The sequence below is a fragment of the Sapajus apella genome, unplaced genomic scaffold (assembly GCF_009761245.1).
Source record: "Sapajus apella isolate SASKATOON/1434 unplaced genomic scaffold, GSC_monkey_1.0 scaffold59, whole genome shotgun sequence".
Taxonomy (NCBI): domain Eukaryota; kingdom Metazoa; phylum Chordata; class Mammalia; order Primates; family Cebidae; genus Sapajus; species Sapajus apella.
The window spans coordinates 12,029,032-12,043,815 of record NW_022436999.1 but is presented as its reverse complement, the minus strand read 5'-3'; the positions used below and the strand labels follow the sequence as shown (position 1 = coordinate 12,043,815).

Below are 14,784 nucleotides of genomic sequence, written 5' to 3'. Positions count from 1 at the left end.
GGGAAGGGGATGTTTTCAGGGATACCGCCAGAACAATGTGAATTGCTTCTTTTTCTAATATTGTCATTGCAGATATATCTGACCCTCCTTCCAGTTTGGTAGAACTGATTCATTAGGTATATAAGTAGAGATTAGTTGTGCAGTCCTGGTAATTGAGGAACAACTGTCCACAGCAGTCCCAGGTTGACTCAGCAATTCTTTAGTAATCACATGAGCTAAGGCCATATCCCTCCAATCCCTCCCCACCCCATTCCTATCCTATCTTCATCTCTTGCAGTCACAAGGTTAGTCATGCCCCTTCCTGAACCCTACCTGTCCTGGTGGAAATGATTTTCCTAAGAAACTCTAGATTCCTGGAGCTGCAGTAGTGGGAGGTGGGAAGGAAACTAGTGTTGGTTAAGCAACTAGTGTGTGTCTGTCATACAAAGCCTGATGGTTCGCAGCTTTTTTCCATAACCTTTCATTTATGGAATTTCTTCATGAAATTTGAACTTCACCATCCAGACATTTAATACTACTAAATTTGTGTGCCTACAGGAACTTCACAGACAGGGATCCCCAGGTGTTTCATTTGGTTTCTCAGTGTTTAATTTGATGAACGCCATCATGGGAAGTGGCATCCTTGGTTTAGCTTATGTTATGGCTAATACCGGTATCCTTGGCTTTAGGTGAGTCTTCATATTTTGCCATGACATTTTTTTTTTCCATTTTGATAATATACTGAGAAGTAGAGAGATCAGTTCCAGAAACTGCTATTATACAATTTCTAGTTAAGTAATTTCTCGGGTTATAGCATTTTTCTTGCTATTCTTGTTGCTAGTCTGTAGCTTGGAGGGATACTACATAGCTTCTTAAGATTTAAAACTGGGAATTTGGTCCACATTCATTTATAACCTTAAGAGGGGCATATTCATTGTGTCTGCTTGGCCAAAGTGAAGCAAAGCCATACAGATTAACTACTAAATAGCAATTTTGTGAGTGCAAATACAACACATAATTTTTTCATTCCTTTCTCTCTGTATTGTTAAGTAGTCTTATTTCACTTTCTGAGGCCAGGCCTGTGTTTTTTCCCTGTTCTTTTTTATTTTTCAGGACTTGGCTTGTAGACCAGTTTGCCCCAAATAGAAGACCATCCTGAATATTCTGTGCTCTCGTAGTACTTTGTATATTCATTCTGTTATTATAATTGTTATAATGATATGTTTGCAAATTAATCTTCCCACTAAACTGAAACCCTTTATAATTGGAGGTCAGGCAGGCAGATCCCTGGAGCCCAGGAGTTTGAGACCAAACTGGGCAAGATGGTGAAACCCTGTCTCTGCCAAAAATACAAAAATTAGCTCGGTGTGGTGGAATGTGCCTATAGTCCTAGCTACTTAGGAGGATTGCTTGAGCCAGAGAGGTCAAGGCTGCAGTGAGCCATGTTTGGGCCATTGCACTCCAGCCTAGGTAACAGAGCAAGATCCTGTCTAAAAAATTTTAAAAATAAAAAAGTCCTTTATAACCAGACCTCATCCTTAGCATCTAGCACCACCTGGCTAATAGAATGAATGAACAACAAGTTGGTTTTGTTTGTCAACAGAAGCAGACATACTTACTAGGAAATTTAAAGTGCATAGGGAGTCTCTTATAGTTTTATTTCCTGCTTTTCTTTTGAATTTTTTGTTAAGCAAAGCAACTTTTAAGTTACCCAACTTGCTTTTATTATGGAATGTATTCACAAACTTTCATTATTTTTAAAAATTAAAAACTATGTGTGACACTTTAAGCAAGACATAGTCAGAGGACTTATTTTCTGGTTCTCTTTAAAAAATCATATTTTATGCACGAGGGTCTTACATGCAGATATATACTGCTGAATGTGTGCTCATCCAGTAATATCAAGCCTCTTTTTTGATGATACTAAACTGTTATTTTGTGAAGTTTCTGATGTCGGTTTAATGGCATGTATACTTTACCTCTCAATTTTGTTACTTAGTAACAAGTATTAACTGGACCACAGAGAGAAAATTTCTTCAATGACGGGAAATTAATTGGGGATAGCTCTATAGAAGCTTGTCCCACCACTGTCTTCCTGAAAATAAATGGGAAGTTATCTGTGGGTTTTCTTTCACACTGTTGGTAAGAAGTTCTCAATCATTACATTGTTTGCACATTTTTCGAACTGTGTCATTAGAGGTGTGTTAACTACATTATTTTGGTTTGGTTTGGAGAGCATGTGTGTTTAATAGATGCTAGAAAATATAGTCTAAATAAATCTTAAATACACCTCAATAAGGTCAAGGTATCTAAGAGGTCCACATCACTGGAAATAGAGGGAAGAAGGGAAAAAGAGAAGACATTGATATTGCGTAAGTAAAACTTCTATTTAGACTTCAAATAGGAAGAAAACCAGTCATAAAAGGGAAATATTACAAGATTATTTAGTGCTATTTCAGCAGTCAGCAGACAAGAATGCAAAATGAGGAAGTTTGCTTGTATTTTAAATAAAGCTTGGTTTTTCTTTTTTGATGTTAAAATCAGAATATTTTTATTTAAATAAAATTTGATAAATACAAAAATGTGGAAAAGTATCTTCTTCCTTAATGCACATAATTCAGTTACTCAGAGATAGTTCCTTTGAATATTTGACTGTTAAGAAATTCATTTTTGTAATGAGATACCATAAAAAAGGCAAACTTTTGGGAGGATTTGACCAAGTGTTCTTTTATGTTTTAGCTTCTTGCTGATGACAGTTGCTCTTCTGACTTCTTACTCAGTCCATCTTCTGCTTAGTATGTGTATTCAGACAGGTGAGTAAAAATACTATGCTGCTTCATTTAATAAAGCAGTCCCTTGAGTTTGTATCTACATATAAGATTGGGTGTCTCAAATTGAATATCCAGTGAGCATACATTTTTATTAGGTAGGGTGTTTGGAATGGAGAATTTGAAAAACCAGGATATATAGACCCAATACTATGAGGGAATATCCAAGCACAGGATGGGAGGAGGTAACTAGCATTTTTGCTTGCTTTCCTCAACAACACATAACCTAATTTTCTGTAGTAGAGAAGATTGTGAGAGGATCTAAAAGATGTTCACAGGTTCCAAACCTTATGCTTATGGGGAAATCATTTTCTCTAGGAGAACACCTTCCCAGAGCTACTGCTGCCTTCCCTGCCCCCATCTGTCTCCTAGTCAGAGGTAGGGATGGCAGAATTAGCATTGTAGGAAGAAAGGTCACAAAGCTTCAGATTTATTTAGACATATTTTGGATTTTTAATTGCAAATTGAGGGTAGTTTTTCCTAAGAGAAATAAGTATGTGCAATTAATTCAATATATTTGTATATATATATTTTTCCATTTGGAATTTTATTATGCAATTCAGTTGCATATTGAATAAGTTCTTTTAGGATCCAAAAAATAAAAGTAAATGGATTATAGAATTGCTTTTATAAGGTTTTCCTTTTATCATTAACAAATATTCTATGTTCATCAGTCCTGGCCTTTTTATCTGTCTAGTCTCTTTTATCTTTGGATTAGGTCAGCTTTGATGCCAAAATCACGGGTTTAATTCTCATACGGGTGAGTTCATTTTGCCCTGTCCAGCCTTGTGATTTTTGGATTTTAAGAAGCAGAGTAAATACACAAAATAGATAAAAATGGATGCCTTAATTCATTTTGTATTTCTATAAAAGAATACCTGAGGCTGGCGTAATTTATAAATAAAAGAAGTTTATTTGGCTCATAGCTCTGCAAGCTCTGCAAGAGGCATAGTCCTTCTTATGAGGGGCTTCTCTGCTCCATCTGCATCTAGTAAGGAGCTCAGGCTGCTTTCGTTCATTGTGGAAGGTAAAGGGGAACCAGGGTGTGCAGAGATCACGTGGCAAGAGAGGAAGCAAGAGAGAGGAGGGGCGGGCCAGGGTCTTTTTAACCACCAGCACTTATGAAACTAATAAAAGTGAAAACTCATTCATTACCCTAAGGAAGGCACTGAGACTTTCATGAGGGATATGCCTCCAAGGCCCAAACATCTCAGCTTCAGCCCCACCTCCAACATTGGAGATCTGATTTCCACATGAGTTTGGAAGGGTCTGACAAACCAAACTGTAGCAGTGAGACTATTCTGTGCTGAAACGGGTGAGAGAAGCCCAGTGATATTTCTTGAGAATTTTAAGACTTCAGAATAATTCTGAAACCACTGTTCTAGTTTGTTTTCCTAAAACCTGTCTATCATCAGAAACACTCATAGATCTTTTTATTCACAGAGAGTTCTAAGCCTCAGCGATTCTAATTTCAGAAATCTGAGGTGAGACTTGAGAGTATGTTTTTAACAAGGCAAAACCAGTTTAGGATCCATAGTTTATAGCTGTAACTTTTACCAGTGCTTTGGCTATCCAGCGCCAAATATGTTTTTAACAAGTCCTCCAGGTGATTCTTACGCAATTCTGGTTTAGGATCCATGGTTTATAGCTGCAATTTCTAACAATGCTTTGGCCATCCAGTGCATGCCTTTGCTCTCAAGGAGCTTGGGTAAATGTGCAGACAGATAAAAATAATAGGAAACAGTGCAAATATCAATCCCAAAGTAACAAGTTGTTCCTAAAAGCATCCTGAATTCAGGAATAATAGCTTTAGATAAATATATTTGTAAATCCTGCTGAAACTTGAATTTTAATTACATGTATTGAAATTTCGCTTCATGTGAAAAAATTTTTACTTGATTGTGATAACTTTAACATCTTGGTAGAGTCTTTTAATTCATTCTATTAAAAGATTAATACTTTTGTCAACTATGTGGCAATTGTGTTTTTCAAGCTTCATTTTAAAACTTCATTTTAGTTTTAATTAAAGTAAAATGTTTTATTAATTTCAATTACGTAGGAGTAGTACTCAATGTGTGGAGATTTCTAAGTAATGTTAATTTTTTTACTCCTTCAGTTCACATGTATTTAACTTTAAGATTCTGACACCATGTTTGTTCTTTTCTATAATTCTGGGATGTATGATGTGAATATATATGTTTCTCTTTCTTCTCTCTTTTTCTTTGATTTCTGTAGCCTACTTGGGCCCATGAACTAACTACTTCATGGTCCTGCCTGCACTTTGACGCACCTGTCTTCTGTTGATTGAATTCCTTCAATCTGTAAAATTCTCTGTGGAGGTAGGCTTTTCTTTTTTTCAATACATACAATCATATATAAAGACTAGAGAATAATATGTAACTAACTTTCCCCCAGCAGTTTGTTGGACTATCATAAAGGAGTATTGTGCTCAGATTGAATTCATTGATAAGAGAAAGAGCTGTCATGAGTTTTTATGAAATAACTTCTTCATTTATTTGCTGAAGGTAAAGAATAAAGAGAAATTTTTATCTTTATAAAAGTAAAGGATATCTTCACATGGAATTCTACTTCAGATTTTATGGAGAGTTTGGGGTCTGTCAGGACTTTTCGTGGGATCTGAGGTGGCATATAAAGAAACTTATTCTCTCTAGTTTGTCATCTGTAAAATTGCAATGAGAACACTTCCCTCATGGAATTGTTCTGAGAATGAAGTAAAATAATGTATATAAAATGTCAAGTCCTTGGCAAATGACTGCTCACTGGGGCAGAAATCCCTAAAGATTGCAGGGTGTTGTACATACTACTATCTCAGAAATAGTTGGTTCATTGCCATTCTTTTGGAATACTTCTCATGCTCTGGTACTAAACCCACAGCTCCCCTCCACTGGCTTCCATGTCACTGTCAACTGGAGAGAATGAGAGTTCTAGAACTCTGCATATCTCTGTGGCCAAACCACAACTCCATAGTCCTTGATCCCTGCTACTCACTGCCTTGTTGCCAGTATTTGCCTTGAGACCATTTTGATTATGATATTATACCATTTATCTCAATTTGTGTTTGTCATTCCGAGTATATTAGGTTATCTTTCATTTCTCTGACTCATCTCATATAGCTGTCATCTGTTTTTGACATCATCTTCCACTGCTCTCTAACTCCTGAGACACTTTACTGTGCTCTCTGGAACTCACAGTCAGTCATCAGCAAAATCCATGTCTTTAATTCTTTTCTGAACATTTCTGTCTCTTTCTTACTCTAAGAGAACCACCTCTGAGGCTTCCGTGTAGTTCTCTCAAGAGGTCACTTCTTTCTCTTTATGTGTCCCAGGCTGATCTGAAGATGGTATAGGTGTCCCTTTTGTACCTCATTTCTGCTTCCTAACCATCTTCTACTCCCTGAATTCCAGAGCTTTGAATTTCATGAATACATACCATCTACAGCTCTCCTTACTATTGTCATCTATAGACTTCTAGACCATTTCCTGTCATTTCATGAAAGTTTTAGCTAAATTTTAGCTTCTACTTGCCTTTTAGTTTCTTCAGAATTACCCCGTCTTAATTCTGGATGATTTCAATATCCATGTAGCTAATCCTTCTAATGCTTTCAGTTCCTGAACCTCTTCTCTAATGATCATATTCTCTACCTACACTGGCCACTTATTTTTTTCCATCATCATAGCATTGATCTTGTCATTACCAAAATAGCATTTGCCAGTATCCACCCATCTGCCACCACCACCTCCTGTGTTTCTGACTCACTGTCTCAAGTACTTCAGTGCTGACAGTTTTCAATCCTACCAAGACTTCTTTGAGTTCATTGACCCTACCACCTTTGCACTGACCCCCATGCTCATTCTTATTTCCATTTTTATCCAGTTGAGGTTTTGTAGTATGTTATTTAATCCCTTGCCTGTCCATTGGACCATCATATTTCCCTGACAAAATTCAAACCATAGTTAAATATAACTCTGCCTACTTCACATTTGCACCCATGTATTTGAATGTTCCTGAAGAAAAGCACAATGATGGAGACTGATGCCACTATAATTCAATGTCTAGTGGACCTATGATGCTATCACACAATTCTGGTTCACTTCCTTAGTTCATCACTTCATTTAGCTCATTCTTCTGCTATCTAGAAGATTGCTTCTTTATATCTTCTTTTTGTCAAACCTTCAACACTTTTTTCTTTGACTTCATCTGTAACTTTCTGTTTCACTGAAAAAAATAGAAGCAATCATAAAAGAATTTTATAAGCCCTTGCCACCACATATTTATCTGTGCCCATATAATCTGTTACTGGGGATGAGCTCTTTGTGTTTATGTCTAAGGCCAACCCCTCCACTTGTGCTGTGATTTCACTTGCTCTTCCCTATATTACTCCAGCCACCTTCTCCCTTCTTTCTTATTTCTTTCCTTTTCTACCATTTCTTTCCTGTCACTTTACAAATAGTCCAATTTCTCTCATCTTAAAAATCTCTTTGACTCCACATCTTTTGAATATGCTGCCTGTCTTCATGGCAGTATTCCTTAATAAAATTGTCTAAACCAAGCCAGGTGTAGTGTCTCATGCCTGTAATCCTACCACTTTGGGGGGCAGACACGGGAGGATCACTTGAAGTCAGGCGTTTGAGACCAGCCTGGGCAACATGGCGAAACCCCATCTCTACAAAGAAAAGAACAAAAATTTGCATGTGGCGACATGAGCCTATGGTCCTAGCTACTTGGGAGGCTGAGGCAGGAGAATCACTTGAGCCAGGGAGGCAGAGGTTGCAGTGAGCGGAGATCACGCCATTGCACTTTAGCCTGGGGGACAAGAGTGAAACCCTGTCCCAAAAAAAAAAAGAATTGTCTAAACCAGATAATTTCTCTTTTCCCACTCCCATCAGGCTTTTCCACTGAAACTGCTGTACCAGTGACTTCCGCATTGCTAAATCCAGTGGTCAATTCTCAGCCTTCAACTTACTTGACGATTCAGCAGCATATGACATCGCTGATAACTCCTTCCTCTTGGAAAGATCAAGCCATGCTCTCCTAGTTCTTCCTCTTTCATTGAACACTCCTTTTCTCTTGTGCTAAATTCTCTTAATCTCCCATCCTCTAAACATTGGTGTACCCCTAGGACTATTCCTCTCATCTCTTCTTTTCTTTTCTTTTTTCGAGACTGAGTCTCCCTCTCACCCAGGCTGGAGTGCAATAGCGCAATTCTGGCTCACTGTAACCTCTGCCCTGTGGGTTCAAGTGATTCTCCTGCCTCAGCCTTCTGAGTAGCTGGGATTACAGTGGTGCACCACCACACCTGACTAATTTTTGTATTTTTAGTAGCGACCAGGTTTTGCCATGTTAGCCAGGTCTCGCACTTCTGGCCTCAAGTGGTCTGCCCACCTTGTCCTCCCAAAGTGCTGTGATTACAGACATGAGTGATCTCTTTTCTTTTACACTCATTCTTTGGCTCACTCTCCCCTGAATTTCAGTCTCATCTCCAGCTGCCTCTATGACATCTCTACTTGGATGTCTAACAGATAGCCCAGATTTATAAAACTCCCCATCTTTATACTACCAGTCTACACTTTCAACTGTTCCCATCTAAGTAAGTGGTAATGTCTTTCTTCTAATTGCTTAGCCAAAGATCTTTAAATTATTCTGTATCTCCCCTTTTTCCCCTCATTCTCCATGTTCAATCCATGCCATACTGTCTCTTCACTTCAAAAAAAAAGTTTTTTTGAAATAGTGTCTTGCTCTGTAGTCCAGGCTAGAATGCAGAGGTGTGAACACAGCTCATTGTAGCCTCAACCTTCTGCCTCAGCCTCCCCAGTAGCTGGTAACCACAGGCACACATCACCACACGCATCACCACACCTGGCTAACCTCAGCCTCCTGAGTAGCTTGTACCACAGGCTGTGCACATCACCATGCACATCACCACACGTGGCTAATTTTTTTTTATTTTTTGTAGAGGTGGGCTCTTACTTTGTTGCTTAGGCTGTTCTCCAACACCTGCTCAAGCGATCCTCCTGCCTTGACCTCCCAAAGTGCATGCTTGGGATTACAGGCATGAGCTATTGCCATCGCACCTGGCCAAAAAATTAATAATCTGATTTTTTTTCTCATTTAATTGCTACCACCCATCTTCAGTTACTACTACCACCATCAGAAGTAATAGCTTATCTTTTTGTTTTTACTTCCACCCTTACTTCTTACAGTCTATTGTTTTTTTTTTTTGTTTTTTTTTGAGATGGAGTCTTGCTTTGTTGCCCAGGCTGGAGTGCAGTGGCGCAATCTTGGCTTACTACAACCTCTGCCTCCTGGCTTCAAGGGGTTTTCCTTCCTCAGCCTCCCAAGTAGCTGAGACTACAGGTGTGTGCCACCACACCCTGCCAATTTTTGTATTTTTAGTAGAGACAGGGTTTCACCATGTTGGCCAGAATGGTCTCTATCTCTTGACCTCATGATCCACCTGCCTTGGCCTGCCAAAGTGCTGGGATTACAGGTGTGAGTCACCACACCCAGCCTAATTAATTTTTGTTGTTGTTGTTGTTGCTGAGACAGCGTCTCCCTCTGTCGCCAGGCTGGAGTGCAGTGGTACGATCTTGGCTCACTGCAACCTCTGCCTTCTGGGTTCAAGTGATTCTTCTGCCTCAACCTCCCAACTAATTCAGACTACAGGCGGGTGCCACCATGCCCAACTTATTTTTTGTATTTTTAGTAGAGATGTGGTTTCACCATGTTGGCCAGGATGGTCCCAAACTCCTGACCTTGTGATCCATCCGCTTCAGCCTCCCAAAGTGCTGGGATTACAGACATGAGGCACCGCACCCGACCCTCCTACAACCTATTCTTAACAAAACAACCATAATTATTTTGTTAATGTAAGTTAGGTCATAGCATTCCTTTGCTCAAAATCCTCCAGTTGCTTCCCAATTCAATCAAAGCAAAAGCAAAAATCATTACAAAGTTCAGCATAAGTCTTCTGCCCTTTGTGTCTCCCTGATTTATCTTCCAGTACTTTCTCTCTCACTTGTTTAAGTCACGCTTTTATTTTTATCTTCTGTAACATTTACTTACATAGCACTTATTATGTGCCAGACATGATTCTAAGGACTTTATGAATATTCATTTAATCTTCATAATAGTATTATGAGGTAAGCGCCATTATTATCTTCATAGGATCCAACAGTAGTGCTCCTTGGTATTTATCCAAATGAGTTCAAGACTTATTTCTACACAAAAACCTACATAAAGATACTAATAACAGCCTCATTCATAATCACCAAACTTTGGAAGCAACTAAAATGTTCCTCAGAAGTGAAAGAATTTTAAAAACTGATGTATTTGTACAATAGGATGTTGTTCAGCACTAAGTAGAAATGAGGTGCCGGCACGGAGGCTCACGCCTGTAATCCCAGCACTTTCCGAGGCCAAGGCGGGCAGATCACCTGAGGTCAGGAGTTTGTGACCAGCCTGGCCAAAATGGTGAGACCCCCTCTCTACTAAAAATACAAAATTAGTTGGACATGGTGGCAGGCACCTGTAATCCCAGCTAGTCGGGATGCTGAGACAAGAGAATTGCTTGAAGTCCGGAGGCGGAGGTTGCAGTGATCTGAAAATCATGCCATTGCACTCCAGCCTAGGCAAAAAGAAAAAAACTCTATCCAAAAAAAAAAAAAAAAAAAAAAAAAAGCTGGCCACGGTGGCTTATGGCTGTAATCCCAGCATTCTGGGAGGCCAAGGTGGGTGGATCACCTGAGGTCAGGAGTTCAAGACCAGCCTCGCCAACATGGTGAAGCCCTGTCTCTACTAAAAATACAAAAAGTAGCCAGGCGTGATGGCAGATGCCTTTAATCCCAGCTGCTGAGGAGGCAGAGGCAGGAGAATCACTTGAACTCGAGAGGCAGATGTTGCAGTGAGCTGAGATGGTGCCATTGCACTCCAACCTGGGTGACAGAGCAAGACTCTCTCAAAAAAAAAAAAAAAAAAAGGAAAAGAACTGAGGCATCAAACCATGAAAAGACACGGAGGAATCTTAAGTGCATATTATAAAGTGAAAGAAAACATATGATCCAGTAATTCCTTTTCTGGGCTTTTATCCAAAGGAAATGAAATTGGTACCTTGTAGAGATATCTCTGCTCCCATGTTCATTGCAGCATTATTCACGACAGCCAAGATAGAGAAACTACCTAAGTGTCAGTAAGTGAGTGGATAAAAAAATTGTGATATGTGTGTACTATGAAATAATATAATAAATATATTAAAGAAGGAGATCCTGCCATTTTCAGCAACATGAATAGACCTGGAGAACATTATGCTAAATGAAATGAGCTAGACGCAGAAGGAAAAATACTGCATGATCTCACATTCATGTGAAATCTAAAAAAATCAAATACATAGAAACTGACTAGAACAGTGGTTATTGGGGGGGAGGATGGGAAGATATTCATCAGGCTATAAAGTTGCCATTATGTAGGATGAATAAGTCCACAGAGATAATGTACAACATGATGATTATATTTAATATTGTTTACTGAAAATTTGCCAAGAGAGTAGATTTCGGGTGCTTTTACCACAAGGAAGAAAGGGAGGGAGGGAGGGGGGCGAGCGGGAAGGAAGGGAGGGAGGAAAGAAAAGATAACTATGTGAAAGGGTAAATATGTTAATTTCCTTGATTTTAGTAATCATTTCTCTATATATATATCAAAACATCATGTTGTACACCTTAAATATATATATAATAAAACAAAGAAAAATCAATCTGAAAGGCTGCATACTGTATGATTCCAAGTGTGTGACATTCTGGAAAAGGCAAAACTATGCAGAAAATAAAAAAGATCAGTGGTTGCCAGAGATTAGCAGACGGAGGGTGAATAGGCAGAGTACAGAGGATTTTTAGGGCAGTGAAATGAATCTGTATGATACTGTAATAGTGGACACAGTGATTATATATTTGTCAAAACCCATAGAATGTACCACACCAAAAGTGAACCCTATAATGTAAAGTATGGACTTTGTGTGATAATGACATGTTAATATAGGTTCATTGATTGTAACAAGTGTACCACTCTGGTGCAGGATGTTGACTGTAGGGGAAGCTGTGCATGTGGTGGGGGCAGGAGGTATATGGGAACTCTCTGTACTTTCTGTTCAACTTTGCTGTGAATCTAAAACTACTCCTAAAACTATAAAGAAAACACAAATAAAGAAAGAAAGAAATTCAGAGGAAAAGAGGAAACAGGCAATACAAGACCGGATGAAAACTTTAAAGCTATATTTAATAACTTTAGAGAACTAAAAAAAGAGATTTTATTCTTGAAACAAAGACAAGAAATTATAAAAAGGACATATTCAGAAAATTGTGTTTTCACAAAGCCCTAGAATTCAAAATTAGTTCAATTATCAGGTTGGGAGAGTTACAGAAGTTTCCTGGGGGTGGAAAAATAGAAAAAGCTTGAAAATGAGAGAGGAAAGATAAGAAAATAGAAAATCAGTCCAGAAAGTCCAACATGCAAATAATAGAAATTCTCTAGCAAGAGTAAAAGGGATGGTAGAAAATTATTAACAAAATAACACAAAAAAATTGGTGTAACTGAAGGAAATTGGTTTCCAAATGAAAAGTTTTTTTTTTAGTGTTCAGTATAATACTTCTAAGATAATTCCTACCAAGACTTATTTTGAATAATTAGAAGTCCAGTTATATAGATAATATTCTATAAGCTTACAGGGAGAAGAGAAAGACAACACCAAAAATTTTCATACAAAGAATCAAGAACCATAGTAGTGAAAATCTTCCTGGAGCAATACTATAAACTAGATGACTATAAAACAATACCTTCAAAATTCTTGGGGGAAATGATTTTAATATAGAATTCTATAACTAGCCAAACTATGGCTTAAGTGTGAAGTTTGAACAATGACATTTTCATATATGCAAGGTCTCAGAAAATTTTATTCACCCTTACTTAGGGGACAATAGAGTATACCCAAAGTTAGGAACTAACAGAAAAGCAAAGAATCTGGCACAGGAGAGAAGTGAAGAGAATTCTCAGGACATAACTGAGCAGCATATCTAAGCACCATCTACCAATTGGAGTTGTGAGGTTTGGGGGTAGGGGTTGGGTTTGAGATGGGATCTCACTCTGCTGCCCAGGCTAGAGTGCAGTGGTGCAGTCTTGGCTTACTGCAGCCTCTGCCTCCCAGGCTCAAGCAGTCCTCCCACCTCAGCCTCCTGAGTAGCTTCCTGCCTCAGCCTTCCGAGTAGCTGGGACTATGGGTGTGCTAATTTTTGTACATCTATTTTTGTAGAGATGGCATTTCACCATGTTGGTCAGGCTAGTCTGACACTCATGAGCTCCAGGTACCTGTCCGCCTCAGCCTCCCAAAGTACTGGGATCATAGGTGTGAGCCACCACCTGGCTGGAGTTGTTCTTTTCAGGAAGGCACAGTCCTGGCTCCAGGTCATGCTTGCCCTCGGTCTTGTGTTCAGGATGGAAACCTTTTTCTTATTCCTTCGCCTGAAGGGGATTGTGTTTCTCATTTGTTGGTCTAACTGTTAATTTGTATTAACAGTGCTTGAGTAGATTATCAGTCAGGCCTGAGTGTCAAAAAAAAAGTCTAAGAATAAAATAGGGATTGAACTAAGGTAGTAATAAGGTGAATAAAAGAAAGAAAAAGATTAGCAAATGGTGGGGTGCGGCAGAGTTACAGTCGAGAGGAGCTGATATCTGAGTAAACATGGACAATTAAGGAGAAGGGGATGTCTAGTTATCTTCCAGATTTCTGGCTTGGGCAACTGGATTAATGACAGTGTCATCAATGAAGCAGGAACACATTAGGAGGAGGTTGTTCAAAATAAAAATGAGTTCAGTTTTGGACTTTTAAGGATATGTGGGTGGACAGGGCTTAGAACTGAAGCACACGATAGAAATTCTTTCATTCAGTACTCTTTTGTCTATTAGTAATAAAGAGATAAATAAGAACCAGTTACCTCCCTGAAAAAGCTCATAGTCTAATAGGGGAAACAAATACATAAGCAAATAATTTACAATGTAGTGTGATAAATTTAACAATTTAAACATGTGTAAGGTATAGTGATATCTCAGAAGAGAAGTGACTTTGATATGGACAGGAGGCAGGAAAATACTAGGTAGATGAGGGTGGCTCCCCAGCAAAGTCCCCACCCCCAAGCCTGGAAACCCATGGCCCTAAATGGGAACAGGCATTTCTGTTTTCATGCCCAAATGTTGCCTTTTGCCTGCCATGCCCCCCTACCCTGTACCCATATAAACCCCAAATTCCAGGAGCCATTGGCAGACGAACAGAGGAACAGAAGAGCGGCACAGCAGAGTAGAGAAGAGAAGAGACGGAGTGTTTGAACGTCAAGGGGAGTTCGGCTGGGGACAGTTGGAGAGGATATCAGACATGGGACAGCCATACTCCAGGGGAAGATCATCTTCCCACTCCATCTGCTTTCCAGCTCCCCATCCATCTCACTGAGAGCCACCTCCATCACTTAATAAAATTCCCGCATTCACCATTCTTCAAGTCCGTGTGTGACCTGATTCTTCCTGGACACCGGACAAGAAACCGGGTATGAAGAGAGCACTGAGCTGGTTAATACTTAAGCAGTCTGCAGATGGCAGAGCTAAAAGAGCACTGTTGCATGCCTACTGGGGCTCCAGGAGTTGCAGGCATCTACTCCTAGATGCTGCTATGGGCCTGGAGCCCAAAAGCGCTCACCCCGGTTCCTGCACCTGCCCGTCTGTGAGCTCCCCCTCCTGTAAGGGGTTTGCGAGTGCAGCAGCTGAACAGACAGACCACACCCCTGTTGCATGTCCTGCCCTGTGAGGGGGGTCAGGGGACTCTCCCGTTTCAACTTGGTCTTAGTTGGAGGGTGAGGGTCAGTAAATGTTCCTGGAGAACTAAGCTGTAAAGGAATTTGAGTCAAGGCAAGAGAGAATATTCCAG

The 14,784-nt window shown here is 39.5% G+C and overlaps 1 protein-coding gene across 4 annotated transcripts in view; it reads left to right on the top strand.

The window, feature by feature from the left end:
• Positions 1-14,784, top strand: part of SLC38A6 (solute carrier family 38 member 6) — a 63,428-nt gene that overhangs the window by 802 nt on the left and 47,842 nt on the right. For 3 of the 4 annotated variants that reach the window (XM_032245933.1, XM_032245934.1, XM_032245935.1), the window contains exons 2-3: positions 538-668; positions 2,719-2,792. In XM_032245933.1, coding sequence (XP_032101824.1) covers positions 538-668; positions 2,719-2,792 — 205 coding nt within the window. The remainder of the gene's footprint in view (positions 1-537; positions 669-2,718; positions 2,793-14,784) is intronic. The other variant, XM_032245936.1, reaches the window with a different exon arrangement.